The following is a 21,294-nucleotide window of genomic DNA, read 5'->3' as shown; positions in this document are numbered from 1 at the left end:
AACAAAATCGTATATTCGTTTTGATCTTACCACTGCAGAATGATGCATAGAAAAAAATAACAGGGAAATACATGAAATTATTTTCTCTAGGTCATGAGAACCATGGCTGAATGTTATTTTCTTCTTCATACATTCCTGGTTTTTCCAGGTTTTAAAGAATCAGAATGCGTTATTTCTATAATCAGAAGAATATTTTAAAACTAACCCTATCTGTAAAATAAAATTAATACCAATATCAATGGGGTTGTCAGTGAGATAAAAGATGTGATTATACTTCATAAGTCACAAAAAGTAAGCAATTAATGGGTTATAATTTGTATTATTATTCCTCAGGGATGAATAGATTTCTGCCATATGACAAGGTATAACAACTTTCGTTTCTTCAGAAAAAGAAAATGTAAAAAGTTCTGAATCCTTAAAGTATGTAAGATACTGACAAGCAATAAATGAACATTATTATGCCCCTTTAGGGCAGAGAGCAAGTCACTCTCATCTTTGATTGTCCGCAGCAGCTAGCTCTATGAAGTATTAATGAATATTAAAGATAATAATTATTAAATATCAATTATGAATTATCAGATATTACATAACTGAGAGCAAAATTTAAAGGAATACAGAGAGTTACAATTGTCTGTATTTTTCACTGGCATTCTCTGTCATCGACCTTAATCTAACTATGATTAATTAGTTGGGTACTGGATATTATCATTTTTAGTTGGGTAGTGGATATTATCATTTTTGTCCTATTAACTACTTATAATTAACACTTATCAATGATAGTAATAACCCCTTGCACTTGTATAATATTTTACAGTTTACAGCATGTGTTAACATACATTTTCTCTTCTAATCTTTACAATGAGTTTCTGGCGCAGGTAATATTCCTATTTTTAAGATAAAAAACAATATAATAGATATGAAATCATGATGTGGCCTTAGAAGAAGATACTCCTAAAACTATGCCGTATATCTTATCAAGTATTTATAGGTCCCTTTTATTGTACATACACAAAGATATTATCTTTTAAAATGTTGCATGGACTTCATAAGCATCCTTTACGTGTGTGGTTGTTGGTGAATATATATGTATTCTCTATGTAAATTCTCCCATAACTAGAGTAATCCTTTGTTACTGTTCTTTCCACCTTTGAAAGTGCATTAACTTAGGTCACTATAGTCCCAGGGAGTGCTTTAGAATGATAATTTGCCAAAGCTTAGCGAGCTTGGCACTTGAATAACTTGCAAGTCCATGCCTCTGGTGCTTTCCCTTACTGCCAAAGTCCCTCCCTTCATGTCCCGAACTCAGGCCTCTCACCTTTGAGGAGGGAGTAGTGGACCTCAGCATTGGCTCCCCGGTCACCATCCATGGCTCGGATCTGGAGCAGCTCTGTTCCGGGGGCTGTGGTGTCAGAAACACTCATCTCATAGTGGAGCTGGGTGAAGCGAGGCGGGTGGAGGTTTCCATCCTCCACGTGAATGGACACCCACACAAAGTTCCTCTTGATGGGCATCTCCTGGTCGCGAACCTGTGGGTCCAAGGGTGCAATGGGATGAGCAGCAAGTGGAATGGCAGGAGGGACGGTTAGATTAAGGTCGATGACAGAGAATGCCAGTGAAAAAGGCACACAATTGTAACTCTCTGTATTCCTTTAAATTTTGCTCTCAGTTACGTTCTTTTTTCTTCTTAAATAAATTTATCAATTCGTGATTATTAGGCTTAGCTATTTTCAGGGATAATTTCATTTCAGGAGAAAGGCAGAAATAAGCAGAGAAGCAGTATTTTCCAAATTGGTTCTCAGAGAATATTAGTTCTTCAAGATGTCAACACGTTATTCAGGAAAAAAAAAAATTCTATGGTCAAATAAATGTAGGGAGCACTGAACTAAAATGAAGTTGAAGTTTTCTTTGCTGCAAGACTTCTCAGAGCCTTTAATATATATATAAGTGCCCAGAGGATGATAAACTAACACATAAGAACCTTGAGTCTGGAAGGCTTGGCTCTGATTTGGGTTCCATCGTAAAGAACTGTATGATGGTGAGCAAGTCTCTCTTCCTCTATGGGCCTCAGGTGTAAGATAAGAGAAATGGGTGGGACCAGGGCTGGGACTAGAGTGAAGCAAATGAGGCATGTAGGGCATAAATTTAAGGAAGCTCTCACTCTCAGGATCATAAAACTGCAGGCACGTGACCCTAAGAGTCAAGTCTTCCTTCATTTGTGCCCTGTATACCTGCTTGCTCTGGGTGGGATGGTCTCTGGGTCCCTCCCAGCTCTGACGCTATGTGAGTTTGTGCGATCATGCAGTCATGGGGCAAGGAGAGAATTCTTGGGGGATATTTGGAGTGAGCCCAGAAAAAGCCAAGTTTGCAGGGGGTTCTTTGGCAGCTGTCCCATCTCTTTCCTCACTCCCAGGCATCCGTTATGGAAGGTGCCTCTGGCAGGCTGTGAACTGTCACAACTCATCTCATGGATTGTCATTATGAGCGTTCGTACGGCTGGCTCAGCAGGAGAAAGGGAACCTTCAGCACGCCTCCAAGCATGTCCACCCCACACATCACGTGCAAGCACATCCTTACCCAGTTCTTCAGTTAACTCACCATAACTGTCAGTGTGTGCTGGGAAGGCCCCGAGCCCAGGTCCAGTTTCCCCACAGTTACCAGGACACCACTACTTGGGTCCAGCTGGAAGAGGCTGGCACTTCCCGGGTCTTGGCTGCCATGTATGGTGTAGATGAGGCCCTTGCCCTTGTCTTGATCAGTAGCCTGGACTCGGAGGAGCTCAACCCCAGGCAGTGTGTCCTGGGGAACTCTGACCTCATAATGAGGCTTCAAAAACTGGGGCCGATGGTGGTTAACATTGGCAATCATGAAGATGTAGACCTAGGGAGGAGAAGGAAAGAGAAGATAGACTGTAAGCTCCAGGGGATCAGGAACCTTGTCTGTCTGGTTCTCCACCATAACAACTGGGCCTGGCACACAGCGGTCACTCGATAAATATTTGTTGAATGAATGATAGGATTTCAAAATCACAGGGCTTTCAGATGGTATGCAGTTTCGTGGTTTTCAAAAACGAAATTCTTCTTAAAGGGCCTTTTCTTCAGATGCAATTGTTTGGGTGCAATTGCAGTATATGAAACAAATAAGACTGGCTGAAAGCAGAGTAGAAATCCAGAGCCCCACTTACCATCATTCCTTATGTCTGTGGTAGCCCCTGTGGCGCTCTACCTTTAATTAAAACCTGCTCATTTAGACAAAACCCCTCATTATATAGAGATCCATAGTGGGGACAAGAATTCTCCCAAGATCACAGACAGAGTGATCAGACAAGACTAGAGCACAGAGCACAGAGCACAAATTCAGTGTTCCTTGAGGTACACCACATGCACAGAGAGCCTTCAGTATCCTCATCCCAACCAAAGAGGCCCCAGTGTGCAATGGTGGCATAGTGGTGAGCACAGCTGCCTTCCAACCAAGGAGGCCTCCCATCTCCTCTCAACTCAGGGTTCCCCGTGAGGCCTCTCACCTGGGTGTCAATGGTGTGGGACCCATCGGTCACCTCCACGGTCAAGTTGTAGCTTGACCTCCTCCTTGTATCGAGAGGCTTGGCGATGACAATGCTGCCTGTGGTCTTCTCAATGTCAAAGTCCATGTCCTTGTCCCCACCTGGGCGGGTGGTAAGAGGAAAGCACACACGACCTCAGTGATGTAGGCAGTAGTAGCACAAGTACTATGGGATGTGGCTGGCAGATCTAGAGGAGGTGGTAGTTTATCCTCTCAACTTATTGTCAAATTATTCTGAAGATCCAAGTGATGATTCAGGAAAAGGTACACTTATAAAGACTGAAGAGTCCCAGAATGTATTCTGCTACTAGTATTGAAACATGCAGGAGTAATGGAGCTCTACATCATGGCTTACAGGTAGTTTGCATAGTCTCAAGCAGCTTAGACACAGGAAAAAATGGAAGTAACTCTGTTCAACAAGAGGGAATTGTTTTAATAAACTGAGAATCCAAAATATAGAATTAGCATGCAGCTATTTAAATGTCTGCTCGTAGAAATTTGTTTAGTGGCATGGAAATATGTTCATGATATATTTTAAAAGGTTATATGACAGGGCTTCCCTGGTGGCACAGTGGTTGAGAGTCCGCCTGCCGATGCAGGGGACACGGGTTCGTGCCCTGGTCTGGGAAGATCCCACATGCCGCGGAGCGGCTGGGCCCGTGAGCCGTGGCCGCTGAGCCTGCGCGTCCGGAGCCTGTGCTCCGCAACGGGAGAGGCCACAACAATTGAGAGGCCCGTGTACCGCAAAAAAAAAAAAAAAAAGGTTATATAACAATATTTTCATATAACCCTAAGTGTATGGGTGTATAAAGGAAAAGACTAGAGGGAAACATAAAAATGATAACAGGGGATTATCTTCAGGTTAGTGGGAGTTTAGGTGATTTTTATTCTCTTCTCTGTACTCACTTGTGTTTTCTAAATGTTCTATAAGAAAAAATGTCAAATACTTAAAAAGAGCAGTGAATCAGAACTGGAAGTAAATCTAGGAGGTCAAAAAGCTTGAGACAGGCTGGTATCCAACCTCTGAAGCAGGCTGGGAATCTCTGTAATAGGACTTCATGGTTCAGGGGGTACTGAAGCTCTTAGATTAGAGATTCTTGACTTGGAATCCCTGGCTGTGTTTCAGAGAATCTATAAAACCCCTAAATTTGCATGCAGGGTGTGTGTGTGTGTGTGTGTGTGTGTGTGTGTGTCTATGAACCACGCCCCACCCCAAGATGTTTTAACAAAATCTTGATTTAGAAACAGAAAGGAATTTCAGAGGAGGCCATGAGAGCTTGGACCCAAGTGTCTCCTACTACAAGAATAGACCCTTGGGCTTCCCTGGTGGCGCAGTGGTTGAGAGTCTGCCTGCAGATGTAGGGGATACGGGTTCGTGCCCAGGTCCGGGAGGGTCCCGCGTGCCGCGGAGCGGCTGGGCCCGTGGGCCGTGGCCACAGGGCCTGCGTGTCCGGAGCCTGTGCTCCGTGACGGGAGAGGCCACGGCAGTGGGAGGCCCGCGTACCGCAAAAAAAAAAAAAAAAAAAAAAAAAAAAAAAAAAGAATAGACCCTTTCCCTGATCTTGAGGCTGGAACCTGGGACCAGAACGTTAAGCAGGGCCCCAGGGTACAGCTGGCCTCGGGCTCATGGTCAGTGAAGTCAGCTCTACACTGATGTTCACATTGAGGCAGAAGAGGAAACATAAAACTTGTGCTTTCTCCTCTGGGCCTCTCTGGACCACTGTCTTAGGTCTCCCAGGAACTTGGGATAACTGAGGCCCTGTCTGGCTCTGGCTGGGGTTACCAGTGAGACCGTGGAGGTTGCACCTGAGATCACAGCTGGTGCGAAGGAAAGCTTGGCAGAAGCAGTGGTCTGACTACCCACTGCCCCAAAGGACCAGGGAAGAGGCAATCACCACTCATGGCCAAAACAGCCGCTGCCACGGAGTGTGACCTTGAGAGGACTCAGAAGGATTGTGTCCTAGGGACTAGGGCTGGTCTGCAAGGATGGGACCCTTGGGCCCTCACCTGAGATGCTGAACCAGAAGAGACCAGGTCGGCCCTCGACACTGATGACTCCCACCATGTGGTTCACGGGGTCTGTCTCCATGACTGTAAAGCTGTAGTGGGATTCATCAAAGGCCAGTGGGATGGAGGAGGGCCGGGGCTGGGGGATCCACTCAATGTGTAGCCGGACACTGGCCGAGAGCGGTGGCTGCCCACTGTCTGTTGCCTTGACCTGAAAAGAGGCCAGAAGTTGAGGCTTTGACTGTAGGGTTGGGGTTAAGAAACAAGAAGACCCTGGTGGCCAGGCCAGGAGACAGAGCACCCTGTGACTGACTGAGCTGGACTTTCGTCCACTGGTTCATCCATTCAACACACAGCTGAGAGCTGGCACAGTGGTGAACAGAACATAGAACTGTGCTCCAGAAACTCATAGGTAGTAAAAAGTGAATCAAAGCCACTATTATCTGAAGGCTTTGTGTGCTACTTCCTGAACTGGACTTTCCATGCATGGACCCTTTACCCTTCCCAACAGCCATCAACATAATAAACTAGAATTTACTGAGCACTCCCTATTATCAGGCCCTGCTCTGAAAGCATTGTGTGCAATATCTAATTTAATCCTATTGACAGCCCTCAGAGAGGTACTGTTATCACCTCCCTTTTGCAGGAGGAAACCGGGGCTCAGCATAGTGAATTCACCCGCCTGGGATGTCTGCCTGGCCAGCAGTGAGGATGGGGTTGGATTCAGGCTACTGACATGAGAGCCCAGACCCTAGCCACTTGCTATATTGGCTTTCTACAAGGAAAATGTTCTTATGCCCGTCTTACAGATGATGAAACAAAGGCTCACGAGGGTTAAGTGACTTGTCCAAGGCCACACAGTTGTAAAATGACAGTGCTAGGATTGGAATCCAGGCTTATCTTGATTTCAAAGCCCTGCTCTTCTCACCAAAATCTTTATCTGTAAATAGGGTGGATTTTCCAGCCAAGGACCTTATTGCCCTCAAAGAGAAAGGCCCAGAATTCTGATCTTTTGGCTGAAGTCAGGATTCCCAGTTTCTTTGGGAGAAAGCCACGGAGGGGAGTATTACCTCCATCAAGCCTGAAGGCTGTCTCCCTCCTCCTGTATCCTCAAAGAAAATCCCTGACCAGGTATGCCACTCCCCCTCCACGGCCTCCATCTGTCCCTCACCGTTAGGATGTTGTACTCTCCAGCTGGGAAGATGCTGCTGGACGACACCATGCCTGTGACCGGGTCGATGCTGAAGCCCCTCTCGTCACTCTCCTCGATACTGTAGGTGACCCTGCCATTGAGACCCACATCCGGGTCTGAAGCCACCAGCCTGTACACAGCCCCAGGGGTCAGTGGGCTGAGCCTCTCTGGAAGGCGGACATTGAAGAGCTTGTGGGAGAAGACGGGGGGGTTGTCATTGACATCCAAGATGCGTACCACCACCCTAGAGGTGGACCTTAGGGAGGGCTCCCCGTTGTCCAGCACAGTCACCTGGGGACAGAATCCAGTGTGAGTTGACAAACGCAAGGCAGTGAATATGTATCGCCACCCACCACAGTTCTGCCACTACCCCTGCTTTCAAAAGCCCGGAAATACCAGTCCATCTGTTGTTTGGTATACGCTCGTGATTTTTATTATCATAACCTTACCTTCTTGGAACCCAGCTCTTTGGTAACCTCGCCCACAGGAAAGCGAGCAACAACAGAGAAAGAAACCAGAAGGAACTGGAAGAAGAGTCACAGAGGCTCTAGACAAAAGCTAGAACTCTTTACTCAGGAGGCCAATGGCCGTTTCTCGGAGACCATTTACTTTTTATTGGTTCGTAATTCTGGTAAGCTTTGTTCTCGCTTTCCTTAAGCTACTGGAGGTTAGAAAAAAATAATTGAGGAGATGTTAATGGAGGCATGGGCGGTACCTTTGGAGTCAGACATGCCTCCCAATGCATGAAATGATATCAAGAGGCAAAGTAAAGGCACCAAAACAATTTCAGAATCGGGCTGTTTCAGGTAGGGGCAAATCATCCCATGCATCAGTATGAGAAGGGACATTTCCACTTTAAATGATTCCGAGTTCTTAATATATTTTGCTGTTTAAAGATAAATGCCTCTGCTGAACTGTGGAGAATGCCTCAGTCCCTAGAGGGCCGTTTGGCTCCTGTTACTAGTAATGCCTGTTTCATACAAAGGGAACGTCCAGAGCCTGGGAGCATAGAAGGCAAAATTCCTGCCGAGGAATATGTGTCCCTCCCAGCTGATGTCTTTAAGACTAGAAGAGATGCCTGTTCATTAGTTGTGGATAGTGCAGGAGGGGGTATAACTAGATTCCTTCTGATTTAATCCCCTCTGGGTCAAGACCGACGCCTCTCATTGGAATGGTCACCAGGGATGCTTATGTGATTTCAGAGACGTCCTAGAAAGAGCACAGAGCTAGAGGACAAAGGTCTGGGTTTTCATCCTGGCTCTCCTACTGACCTAGTGTTTGACACTGGGTGACTCTCTCTAGAGCATAGGGATGGACTGGAAAGCAGACCGGACAAGTGCATAGCCCGAGTGTACTGCTCCGTCTTCCTATACTCACTGCAGGTATTGCTAATCCATCAGTGCTTCCTGTCCAGCCCTCACATGGTTTCAGATTCCTTCCCTTCACAGTGCTCGAGAGCCAGCGAAGACGCTGAGAGTCTCCACCACAGCAAGGCTCAGCTTAAGTAGCAACTCCTCTCTGAGTCAGCACCCTCCTCAGCCATTGCCTGGAAACGTGCATGTGGCCCCAAGGCCTGGCTTGGCTCCAGCCTGGCCTCCTGCAGGAGGTTTTCAAATCTAGCGAATGGGTTCAGCAGCATCACTCACCTCCAGGATGTGTTCCTCCTTGTTCTCTCGGTCCAGCAGCTGGGCAGTGGATAGGAGACCTGGGGGAGAGATGGTTGGAGGGAGACTGGAGCAAAGGCTCCCAGGGCCATTTTATTTTTATTTATTTATTTTTTTAACATCTTTATTGGAGTATAATTGCTTTACAATGGTGTGTTAGTTTCTGCTTTATAACAAAGTGAATCAGCTATACGTATACATATATCCCCATATCTCCTCACTCTTGCGTCTCCCTCCCACCCTCCCTATCCCACCCCTCTAGGTGGTCACAAAGCACCGAGCTGATCTCCCTGTGCTATGTGGCTGCTTCCCACTAGCTACCTATTTTACATTTGGTAGTGTATATATGTCCATGCCACTCTCTCACTTCGTCCCAGCTTACCCTTCCCCCTCCCCGTGTCCTCAAGTCCATTCTCTACGTCTGCAACTTTATTCCTGCCCTGCCACTACGTTCTTCAGAACTTTTTGTTTTTTTTAAGATTCCATATATATATATGTTACCATACGGTATTTTTCTCTTTCTGACTTACTTCACTCTGTATGACAGACTCTGGGTCCATCCACCTCACTACAAGTAACTCAATTTCGTTTCTTTTTATGGCTGAGTAATATTCCATTGTATATATGTGCCACATCTTCTTTATCCATCCATCTGTCGATGGACACTTAGGTTGCTTCCATGTCCTGGCCGTTGTAAATAGAGCTGCAATGAACATTGCGGTACATGATTCTTTTTGAATTATGGTTTTCTCAGGGTATATGCCCAGTAGTGGGATTGCTGGGTCATATGGTAGTTCTATTTGCAGTTTTGTAAGGAACCTCCATACTGTTCTCCATAGTGGCTGTATCAATTTACATTCCCACCAGTAGTGCAAGAGGGTTCCCTTTTCTCCACAACTTCTCCAGCATTTATTGTTTGTGGATTTTTTGATGATGGCCATTCTGACTGCTCTGAGGTGATACCTCACTGTAGTTTTGATTTGCATTTCTCTAATGATTAGTGATGTTGAGCATCCTTTCATGTGTTTGTTGGCAATCTGTATATCTTCTTTGGAGAAATCTCTATTTAGGTCTTCTGCCCAGGGCCATTTTACTGGGATAAATTCAAGGGTTACATTCAAAGCCTAGATCAGAATTCTTCTCGTCTTTGGAGAGCAAGAGCATGAGGGGGAAATGGAACTCTGGAGAGAAAGAAGGGGAAGAGAGGAAGGGAGAGGACAGCCGAGGTGATGGCATGAGCGGAGGTTCCCACCTACTTCCTGCTTTCACCATGAGGAGGGTCCTGAGCACAGTATATTGTTGAGTGAAAAAGGCAGCTCATCAGGAGTTATAACAGGGATCACAGTCACTGCCTTCAGTTCACGAGAAATCACAGAGGGGTGGCTTTTTACTCCTTTGTTGTAATTCTCTTATTCATCTGAGACCTAGGACCGGCTCTTCCCATGCCGGGCTGGCACAGATGAGCCAGGGGAGTGCTCCTCTGTAAATTCAGGAAGGTGAACTTAGTGATCTGTAATTCTGGTTTTCATTTTCTAGACACTGTGGCTATAAATTGAGGCCATAAAGGCGAGAAGGTGCCAGTTCTCTGCAAGCATCAGGAAAGTCAAGCTCAAGGTTTTCGGGGGCCCAGAGGGGCATCCACGCCCATAGACTGAGAGGTCCTAGCTGGGTAGGGAGGTCTCTTTTCAATGAAAGCAGAGCTATTGGTAGAGGGTCAGTGGGTGTTCTAAAAACTTTCAGTAAGTTTCTTGATCTTGTTTAGGCAATTAAATGATGGAGTAATGGAATGAAGTGTGGGGATGGGGCTCCGTGAGAGAAACGGGGATCCGGTGTTGGGGATGAGGCCTCCAGTGCTGGAAATGGGAGTGTGGTGTGAGGAGTGACCTCTGTCTGCGCCATGTTCCTGCCTCCTCGTCCTCCCGCCTTTTCTTCCCTCAATGAAGGCAGGCACGGGAGGAATCCGAGCAGGCTCCTGGAAAGCCCCACAGCTAGAGAGGAAGATGCATTCCTCTAGGACAGAGTGGATATTGTTTCAGGTTGCCCCACCCAGCTTATCCCCAAGCTGAGGGGCCTCATGGGGAAGGCCTAGCATCTGGGTGACCCCCAGGAGGAGTGTGGGGATGAGAGGACCCTGGCTGGGAGCCTCCCTTCTGGCTCAGTCCTGCTCTCTCTACATCCCCTCTCCCCTCTCTGTTCACCCCTCACCATCCTCCTTCTCTCTGCCTTCCCAGGGCTTCCTCTCTCCCTTCCCCCTCTTTGCATCTTGGAATCTGTCACTCTTTCTCCATCTCTGGTTTTTCTTTTCTCTCTGCCTCCCCCGCATCTTCTCAGGGCCAGTGTCCCTGGAATTGCTGCCTGGCCTCCTGGGCCATTGCCCGTGTTCTCAGCCTCGTCCCCCCTCTGAGGTTGGTGTCAGGATTTCCAGGGAGTGCCCATGTAGGATGGGGACATGGTGGAACCACCCCCAAGGGACTGTGTGAGGGTCCACCAAGGACCCTTCCTGGCACGAGGCGGGCATTCAGCCGATTCAGCTCTTATCATTTCTCTCCTCCAAACAAATGTCCCCCCATCACCCCATCTCAGCCCCTTCCCTCTCCCTCCCTTCCCTCATCCAGTGGTTTTATAACTGCTGTTGATTCCACCTCTAATGGATTCTAGATTCTTCTACTCTTTTTACCCTGACCCACCACCATCTAGGTCTTACCCCACCTACCCTGCCAGCTTCCTCTCCCCCCTCTGCCCTTCCTCAGAATCATAAGAGCCAGCACTCACTGAGCTCTTACACGTCCAGGCATTCTTCAAAGCTCCCTATGTATCTCCATCTATTCACCCATTTAGTCTTCCCAACCAGCAAAGAGGTAGCTATTATTATCTCCATTTTACTGGTGAGCAAACTCAGACATAGAGCAGTCAAGTAACTTCCCCAAGATCTTACATTTGATAAGTGGTGGAAATGGATATGCCTTTAGAAAATGGGCCTACTTGCTCATAAAAGACTAGTAAAGACTGAGGAACGGTCAGACACTGGAGACCAAGGACACGTGAGGACTAGAGGTAGTGTGGGGTCCTGGATGGGAATAAGGATGTTAGCAGAGAAAACTGGGGAAATCTTAGTAAAGTCTGTATTCTCCTTAATAGCCTTGCACCAGTATTAATTCTTAGTTTTGATAAATGTGCTAGGTTAACATTAGGGGAAACTGAGTGATGGATGTATGAGAACTCTCTTTGCAACTCTCCTGTAGGTCTACAATTATTTCACCATTAAAAATTTTTAAAAGAAGAAAAAACTAAAAGGAAAAAAAAAAAAAAATGGACATACTTGCTCTGTCTTCAACAAGACCTGGGTCTTTTTCCCTCCTGGCTGTTTCTCCTGTCACAGTCCTTGCCCAAGTGCCCTGCCAGACTGTTCCTTGTCAAATCCTCCGAATCCTTCAGCTCGGCATAGCCACCCCTGTTCCATGAAGCCGTTGCTGGTCTACCACACTGAGCAGCTTCCTCTCTCCTCTAAACAGTCACAGCACCACATCTACTCATATTTTAACAATGTGGTACTCTTTTTTATATATATATAATTTTTTAAAAAAATAATCAATTAATTAATTAATTTGGCTGCATTGGGTCTTTGTTGCTGTGCACAAGGGCTTTCTCTAGTTGCAGTGAGCGGGGGCTGCTCTTCGTTGCGGTGCACGGGCTTCTCATTGCGGTGGCTTCTCTTGTTGTGGAGCACAGGCTCTAGGCATGCAAGCTTCAGTAGTTGTGGCTCCTGGGCTCAGTAGTTGTGGCTCATGGGCTCAGTAGTTGTGGCGCATGGGCTTCGTTGCTCCGCGGCATGTGGGATCTTCCCAGACCAGGGCTTGAACCCGTGTCCCCTGCATTGGCAGGCAGATTCTTAACCACTGCACCACCAGGGAAGTCCCAATGTCGTACTCTTTACACGGGTTCTATAGCTTTTTTTACATCCAGATCTTCATGGTCCTGATGGATTGGATTCCTCAAGGCCTGAAATTATGTTTTATATCTTGCCCTCTCTCTACAGCACGCAATTTAAATGCCTCATCAGGGCAGACACCTTTAAACATTTGCTGAATAAATGAGTCTTGGGCTTAACAAAAGATTGTGGATGCTGGCAGAGATTCATTCATTCATTTCCCAATTATTGAGGTCCTACTGTGTGCCAGGACTTCATATTCTAGTGGGCAAAAAAAAAATCAAGCTTCCTCTTCTGGAAAACCTTTGAAGTCTAGTGAAGGACATGGATAATTAATGGAATAATCACATACATGAATATAATGTTCTAAGTGATAAGTGTTTTTAAAAACTAGATGCTGCTGGGAGACGTATTATAGTGTCAGGAAAAACTTTTCTAAGGAAAGAATAGCTGGGCCAAGATCTGAAAGAAGAGCAGGAGTTAGCCTGAAAACAGAGAGAAGAGACTCCTGGCAGAAGGAATAGCATGTGCAAAGGCCCTGTGCCAGGAGAGGTCATGGACCAAGGCAGGCCATGTGGCTGGATCCAGAGAGTGATAGAGCAAGAGAGGCAAGATGAAGCCAGAAAGGAAAGCAGGGGCCCGGTCAGGCACAAGTCTGTGGGACACGGCAGGGTCTGGCTTTATCTTAAGGGCACAGGGAAGCCATCCAAGGGATCCAAGTATGGAAGTAGGGCAATATAATGTGGATAAGAAAGGTGGGCGGGGGGTGTGGGGCGCGGGGAATCATTGCTGACTTATTATTTTATTTTCAAATGTTCATGCTGATAAAAATTTCTTCTCAACTGTAGGAAGACTAAGAGCTCTCTGCCCTCTGGGGCATTTTGCCAGACCTGGTGTCAGGGAACTGTTGACAGTAAACAGAGCAGGGATTTGGAAGAAGTAGAGAACCTATTGCCTTAGGTGAGAGATCTCTTCCCTCTTCCAAAAAAGGAGGGACAGAGTGGGCCCAGGCAGAGAGCCAGCTTAGGCCTGTTCTTCAAGAGAAAAGCATTCTCCTTCTAGGAGGACTAATCCGCTCCCCGAGGTCAAAGGTTCCAAACAGATGTCACAGGGCAAAGGGGCACTTGTATCCCCCGCCCACTGTCTGCCTCAGGATCCCCAGGCCCATCGCTCCTCCTGACTCCCTTTTGCCTTAAGGATCAGGAAGCTGCTGCCAGCACTCTCCCCTTCTCCTTCCTCCAATCTTGCCAGAGTTCTGTCCTTCCAGGACAAGAGTCAGTTGGAGCTGGAGAATGGGAAGTTGGGTTCGAAGGAGAGAATGTCAGCCTTCTCTGCAATAGGGTGGTTGTTCATGGTCAAGAGGCACGTGTGACCTTGGAGCCGTACCTGCAGCAGTGGGAACTGGCTCTCACCTTCTGCTGGGAGCCAGGCAGGCAGCATAATTGCAGGAAGCAGGCGGGAATAACACAGTCGGGTGTGAGGGGACTGTGGGCACAGAGGACACACCTGCTGTACACAGGGAGCTGCTGTCAGCTCCGGGCAGCTGTGGCCCTGCGGGATGTGTGGTCCATGTGGTCAGATCTTGTTATTTTAAGAACAACCAGAAATCTGGAATATTTTGCGAAATTTTTAAATGTTGGCAAAAACTTGAAAAAATCACTGTTTAAAGCTTGTGCAGGCCAAACAGAACACCTCTGTGGGCTGCATCTGGTTCACGGCTGCAAGCCAATGACCGCTGGATTCCTCTAAACCATCCAAGATGGCCTTGGACCGAGGACAGACCTTTGTGAGACGGTTGGTTGCTCTGAAGTGGATCTGTATGGCCACCGTGCCGTGAGCAGGCTTGAGATCAGTGTGGGACTAGAGTTAAGAGATTCAACCTGTGGTTTGCGATTCTCAGGAATGGTCAGTTGGGAGCACTTGGAGGTCTGAAATAGTCCCAGCTTGACCACCTAGGGAACCTGCTTAGCTTCCCTGGGCTCCAAGGAAAGAAAACTCACATATTCTTATTCTCCCACAGAGATGGACTTTGCTGAGCAGCACTTCTCAAACTTAGCACACATCAAAATCCTCTGGACGTCATATTAAAATACAGATTTCTTGTCCCCACCCTGAGCTCTGATTGAGTAGGTCTAAGATGGGGCCTGAGAACTTGACTTTCTAACAAGTTCATAGGTGATGCTCATGCTGCCATTCTAGGACCACACTTTGAGAAGCACTGTGGTAGATAATCCTATGCACCCAGATTTCTGAGGTCCTTACCTGTGAGAGGATGAATAACAAAGAATCCCATTGGGTTGCCACTGGTGATATTGAAGGTCAGCTTCCCTTTGGAGCTGGAGTCCGGGTCCCAGGCGTCCAGCTGAAGCACGGAGGTGTGCAGGGGTGCATCCTCCCGGACGGAGGGGTAGAACACGGGGCTGGACATCTGGGGTGGGTTGTCATTGACATCCAAAACCTCAATGTAGACTTCAGTTACAGAAGAGAGGGGGGTGGAACCCTTATCCACTGCCAGTACCGTCAGCCAGTAGCAGGACGTGAATTCTCGGTCCAGGGGTGCGGAAGTCTGAATCATTCCTAGGGATAGTCCATCACCAAACCCAAAATAGTTTAGAGCTCAAAGTAGTTTTAGAAAGCACTTTACCTAACACTCCTGAGATGGTACTGTGGAAAGGATATTAATAACTATTCCATGAGAAAAGGGAACTGTGGCTGATATGGCATGGGAGCTGCTGAGTTAAACACAGGGAAATTCATATCCTTATTGTAGAACCTCTCAGAGCCTTTCTCTGCTAAGATAGGCCCATGACTGGGGCATGTGGGCATATGCAGGGTTTCCAGAAGACCATGGTTGTTGACCTACTTTCTCCTGACTACTCCAAGCCGAGTCCAGTTTATTCATTTCACATTCTCTAAGTGGGATTTCCTTACATTTGTCCTTAGACTGGTTCCTTCAAGCTTCAAGTCCTTATAGATACCAATTCAAGGGTAGGGGTTTGATAAATAAATTGCTGTTCCCCTCTCCTCATCTTCATGATTTTAGAGACTTGGCTTCATTCATCGGTTCTCTCATCTACAAATTGCTTATTATGAACTAGCACTGTTCTAGAAGTCGAGGGTCCAAGAGTGAGTGGAAGAGGCTTGTAGCCTAAGTTCTTATGGGTCACACTCAGCTGGAAAGACCCAGATGACAGGGCAGAGCCTGTACTCAGAGCCATAGCATTGCAGAGCTGAAGGAACCTTACTCCTTTGACAGATGGGGAAACTGAGGCCCAGAGAAAGAGCATGACTTGACCAAGATCATGTAGCAAGTAAGCAGAAGAGCTGGGTCTAGAATTGACTCTCAGTCTAATGCTCTTTCAACCACATCACCCTGCCCTTTACCCTGGAGAGAAATCATCCCATCAAGGAGGACCTACTTTTATTCACCTGGGATCTCTCCCAAGGTGCCTATCTCAGGACCTCACAGGTAGAGGGTGCCCAGTAAGTGTTTGCTGAATTGCACTTATTTTCTGTGGAGCTTCAAAGGTGCCACCTTTTTGGAGGACAATTTGAAAATATCTATTGGCGTTGATATTAATTATATATCTATGGATGATGGATATATGGATATATGGATATTATATATCTATTAATGTTATCTTTTGACCCAAGAGCTCCATTTTTTAAGAGTTTTTCCCGTAGAGACTCATTGCATATGAGTAAAAGTATATGAACAAATGCAGCCATTAAAAAAGAATGAAGGAGATTTATATGTACTGACATATAAGATATCCTGGTGACAAAATAAGTTGCAGAATTAGTATCTGTTGTATTATGTTTTCATAATAATAAAATGAAAAGTGATAATATATCAGATGCAATGAGAAAAATTTAGAAGATTATAGGACAGGTTCTTAATAGAGATTATATCTGGGGAGATGGGACACAGAGAAACATTCATTTTTAAATTATATATAAAAATTTTATAACTATGATACATTATTTTTATAAGCATATATATGTAATATATGTTTTTGTGTGTGTATGTGTATACAAGTGTGTGTGAGATGGTTGATTCAACTTAAATGGATATACATACATACACCCACATATGTATATATACATATATATATATAATATATATATGTATATAAATTAAAAATAAAATGAAAGGGACAGGAAGGAGTGTCCCTATTTATTGTTCTATTTAGCCTATAGCCTGACTTCTCTCAGGACAGTGCCTGATTCCCTTAGGCCCATCCTCTCCCAGCACCTGGCCCTCCCATCCCATCCCACTCCTAGTACCTGTGTCTTGGTTGATGCTGAAGGCTGCAAGGTCGGTGCCAGCCCGCAGGAAGTACTGGAGCTCCCCGTCCAAGCCACTGTCCTCATCATGGGCAGCCACTGCCATCACTGAGGTTCCCGAGGGGCTGTTCTCCCGCACCTGGCCCTGGTACACAAAGGAGGCAAAGCGGGGAGGGTGGAGGTTCTCGTTCACATCCAGGACGATCACCTCCACGCGGCAGAGGGTCCTTCGGGCCAGGGGCCTCCCGCTGTCACTGGCCCACAGGCTCAGGTTATACCCAGCCCTCCTCTCAAAGTCCAGCTCTTTCTCCAGACTGAGTGCCCCCGTCATGAGATTCACGTGGAAGGTCCCATGGGCATCATCCAATAGGACATATCGTACTTCTCCCGCAGGGCCCAGGTCAGGATCAGAGGCATCTAGAAATGTTAGAATGGTCCCTGGCGGCAGATCCTCTGGGACCTTAAGCCTGCGAAGTTCTGTAATGCACTGGGGAGAGTTGTCATTGGCATCTTCCAATGTGACTATCAGGTCGGTGACAGAGAAGAGCTGGTGACCCTTCCTGGGCTGGTCCCTGGCCTCCACCTTGAGTATATATTGAGGTTCTGATTCCCGGTCCAGGGGTCCTGTGACAACCAGTTCCCCAGTGAGGGGATGGAGGGAGAACATCTCTGTGGGGCTTAGCAGGGTGTAGCGAACCCTCCCATTGTCCTCCGAGTCAGCATCTTTTGCTTTCAGCTCCGCAACTGTGGTTCCAACTTCTGCGTCCTCTGAGATGGTCACCTGGTACCCACCAGGAGGAAATCTGGGCGCATTATCATTCCAGTCTTCCACATTCACTGTCAGCAGCTTCCAGGAGGACTTCTGGGGAGTGCCCAGGTCATACACCGTTACATTGAGGATGTAGAAACTGGTGGCTTCATAGTCCAAGGGGGCAGCTACAGCGAGCAGCCCTGTTTCCAGCTCAATGTCAAAGCAGCCGTCTTCATTGCCATCTGCAATCACATAGACCAGTTTGCCGTTAAAGCCAGTATCGGGGTCGGTGGCTGCCAGGTGGGCCAGGGGGGTGTTGAGAGGAGCACGCTCAAGGATGTCAATGGACTGTGGGAAGTGGTCCTCAAACTGAGGGGTATGATGATTGATCTGATATGCACTTAAGGAAGTGAAATCCTCATCACTGGACTGCTGATTCTGAAGCCCAACAGAGTGCAGGATGGTCTTTGTGAAATGTGTCAATACCCCCGTTTTATCACACTTTACAGGGACCTCAAGATGAGGATCCTTCACTACAGTAACATTCAAAGTCATGGGCGAGGCATAGTTTTTCCCATCTGAGGCTGTAATTTTCAGGGAATAGTTGACGGGTTGACTAGTAGTATGGTTCCTAAAAGGGCGTTTGAGGGATATCACTCCAGAGAAATGATTTAGATGAAAATACTCTAGTTCGTTGCCTGACACAATCTCATATTTTAGGTTCTGAAGCTCATCCACATCTATAGCTGACACGGTCATTACTGATTTTCCTACTGGCCAGTCTTCATGGATAGACCCAGTGCAATTGACTTCCTCAAACATAGGCTTGTTGTCATTCAAGTTCTTGAGCCTAAGGGAAACAGACACTTCTTTTTCCTGGCGAAATGGGGATCCCCAATCTGACGCCCATACCTGGAAGGTGTAAATTCTGTTCATGAGCTCATAGTCCATGGGTTTGGAGGTGGAGATGATCCCCAGGTAAGGGTCGATAGAAAAGGGCACAGAGTTTGGGCGAGCGATGGAGTAGGTGACATATCCATTGTCTCCATGATCCTGGTCTGTGGCCGTAACAGTCAAAACGCTGGTGCCTGGAGGGATGTTCTCATCAAAGGTGCCATAGTAGGAGGACTTGTTGAACACGGGGGCATGATTGTTACAGTCCATGATGTCAATGACCACAGTGGTGGAGGCCAGGCCCAGTGAGGTTCTGATGTGTAGCTGGTACTGAGCTCGGTCATGGAAGTCCATGAGCTTCGTGGTGGTGATCAGCCCCGTGCGAGCATTCAGTTTAAACGCTGCACTCTCTGAGGATGGCTTTAGAACAAACTTCAGGTTGGGGAGGGCGTGGGTTACTTTCACTATCACCACACGGCTATCAGGAGGGGAAAACTCACTAAGCTGCACTCTGTAAACAGCCTTCTCAAATTTGAGGGAAGCCAGTTTGGAAGGAGGTAGGTGAAAGCCCCTGATCTGGGAATAAGAAGAAGGTCTGCTCCCGCCCCTGGCCTGCAGGCTGAGGTTGAATCCATGAGGGTGTTCCATCCAGTTGATGTCTTTGACGGAAACCAAACTGAACTCACTGCTCCGGGCGTAAGACTTGATGGCTTTGAAGTTCTTTCCAGGGTCACCACCAACAATTTCCAGCGAGTCCACGTCACCACCTGAGCTCTCTGCATCCACCACCACCGTGGCATAGGTGGCGTCGTCACTGCTCTCTGGTGTAGCCAAGACCACTGAGGCGATGGCCGGGAGCTTCCTGAGGGCAGGCTCCACGTGGATGACCAGTGCTGCCAAGTTACCAAATCCGTTGCCCTCTGAGATCTTCCGCATGCGGTCCACAGCCAGCACCTGCAGCTCATGCTTCCCTCGCCAGGTGACGTTGAGCTTCCCGGCCAAGGTGACCACCCCGCTGGTGGGATGGATGGCAAACATCTCCGACCTCGTGTTAAAGGTGTAATAGAACTCGGCGTTCCGGCCCAGGTCGGCATCCGTGGCGCTCACCTTGCAGATGGGGCTCTTGAGGGGCATGTCCTCAGAGATGGTGACTCGGTATGAAGGCGGGGAGAAGAGGGGCTTCAGGTCATTCTGGTCCAGGATGTGCACCACCACGCGGGTCAGAGCTTCTAACTCTGAGGTCTTCTCCGTGGCTTGGATGATGAGGGTGTAGCTGTCTCGCACCTCCCTGTTCAGAAGGGCTGTGTTGCTACTCTTTGTCCTTATTCTCAGAAAGCAGAAGTTGCCTACCATGTACTCCTCTGTTTTAAACACGTTGGCCACATCTCCAGAGATAATCCGGTACCTCACTGCCCACTGGGGGTCTGTGAGATAGATGCCCATTTTCTCAGAGCTTTCCACGTAGGTCTTGGGAGCAGAGTTTTCATAGATGGTCACATTATAAAGGGGGTGTGTGAAACGCCAGGCTGATGAGATGATCCCTTCTAGGGGTTTCTCACAAGTTGTACAATGAAGCAAGAAAATGGCAAACCCCAGCAAGGCAATAATCATGATGGAAAACCTCCCGAAACCCTGGGCAGAAAAAGAAAGGGTACAAGTTAGCAAAGAAATGGTTCCTACTGCCGTGGTTCTTAACTGGGGTGGTTTTGCCCCTCAGGAGATATTTGGCAATGTCCGAAGGTATTTTTGGCTACCCCAGCTTGTGTGCAGGAGGTGCTACTGACATTTAGTAGACAGAGGACGGGGATGCTGCTAAACATCCTACAGTGCACGGGACAGATCCCCACAGCAAAGTCAGTAGGGCTGAGATTGCAAAACCTTGTGTTCGAAGAATAACAGACTAGTTTAAGTGCTTTCTGAAGGGCATCCGGCAGATACAACACTGTCCTTACCACTTCTCTCCTTTTCCCAAAACCTTCGATGTCTCCCCAGTGATGGTGGAATCATTCTGACCAGGTACCCAAGCTTAGCTGTCCGGCCCTAAGTACTTCTGACAAGACCCCTCCATCAGGGCTCAGCTCCAGTTGAACTGAGCTGTGTCTGCATACGTAGGGGCTGCAGAAAAGCAAAGGGACCACGATCACAGGCCTGGCATCAGGCTGCTAGGCTGTCAGGCCTGGCTCCACTACGTACTAACTGGGTGACTTTGTAGGCAGGCCATTTCACCTCTGTGAGACTCGATTTCCTCTTCTGTAGAATAGGAATAAGGATATTAACTACCTCATTGGATTGTTGTGAAAATTAAGTGAAATAACAAAGGTAAATGACCTAGCATAGTGCCTGACACATAGTAAGTTTTAATGTAATATTAGCTATTATTAGTCATAGGAATCTAAGTTTCATTAAGTGAAGGGACCTGCCCAGGGCCTTACAGCTAGATAGAAACGAAGCAAGAATTAGACCTGGAGCTCCTTGCATCACAGACCAGGGCTGCTACCCCATCCCAGGCTTACCTCCACCTATCCCACCACAAGTCCCTTTGGACAGAGCCTGATTCTGACTCATCTTGTAACCCTGAACAGAGAAAACCCCTCCCGTCCTGGAATGTCAGAGCTGAAATGGACCTGAGAGATGATGGAGCTCAGATCCCCCTTCTCATGCCTAGATAGGGAAATAGAGCCCCAGGTGGGGGAGGGGTCTTGCCCCAAGTCCCAAGGTGGGTGGCCAGGTAAGAACCAACCCCTGGAGATTGTTGAACTAACCGTGAGTGAACGCTTCACCCTCTAAGAGCTGCTTCTCTTCTGCATCCTCTCCCTTGCCGCTTCCCGAATGCCTCATCCCTGAACTCCAGCCTGGGTCAAAATGTGAGACTCATCAGAGCCGAGGATGGGGAGGGGGACCGGGTAGGGCAGAGTTCGGTTGCCACACCGGGTCTTCTAGAAGCAATGTGTGAGGCTGCGTACACCAGGCTGGTGGCCGGCCTGCCCTTGGGAGTCTTGACTCCGTGGAGTTC

At 47.5% G+C, this 21,294-nt stretch overlaps 1 protein-coding gene across 1 annotated transcript in view; it reads right to left on the bottom strand.

Annotated features, from left to right (window-relative positions):
• FAT2 (FAT atypical cadherin 2) overlaps positions 1-19,892 on the bottom strand; it is a gene marked incomplete at both ends in the record, with an annotated part of 66,863 nt that extends 46,971 nt beyond the window's left edge. The window contains 8 exons of the mRNA XM_082837488.1: positions 1,316-1,526; positions 2,596-2,877; positions 3,521-3,660; positions 5,566-5,776; positions 6,737-7,048; positions 8,404-8,462; positions 14,612-14,926; positions 16,637-19,892. Coding sequence (XP_082693614.1) covers positions 1,316-1,526; positions 2,596-2,877; positions 3,521-3,660; positions 5,566-5,776; positions 6,737-7,048; positions 8,404-8,462; positions 14,612-14,926; positions 16,637-19,892 — 4,786 coding nt within the window. The remainder of the gene's footprint in view (positions 1-1,315; positions 1,527-2,595; positions 2,878-3,520; positions 3,661-5,565; positions 5,777-6,736; positions 7,049-8,403; positions 8,463-14,611; positions 14,927-16,636) is intronic.
• Positions 19,893-21,294: the final 1,402 nt, after the last annotated feature.

This window comes from Leucopleurus acutus, assembly GCF_964270905.1.
Source record: "Leucopleurus acutus genome assembly, chromosome: 3".
Taxonomy (NCBI): domain Eukaryota; kingdom Metazoa; phylum Chordata; class Mammalia; order Artiodactyla; family Delphinidae; genus Leucopleurus; species Leucopleurus acutus.
This window is presented reverse-complemented; position numbering and strand designations above follow the sequence as displayed.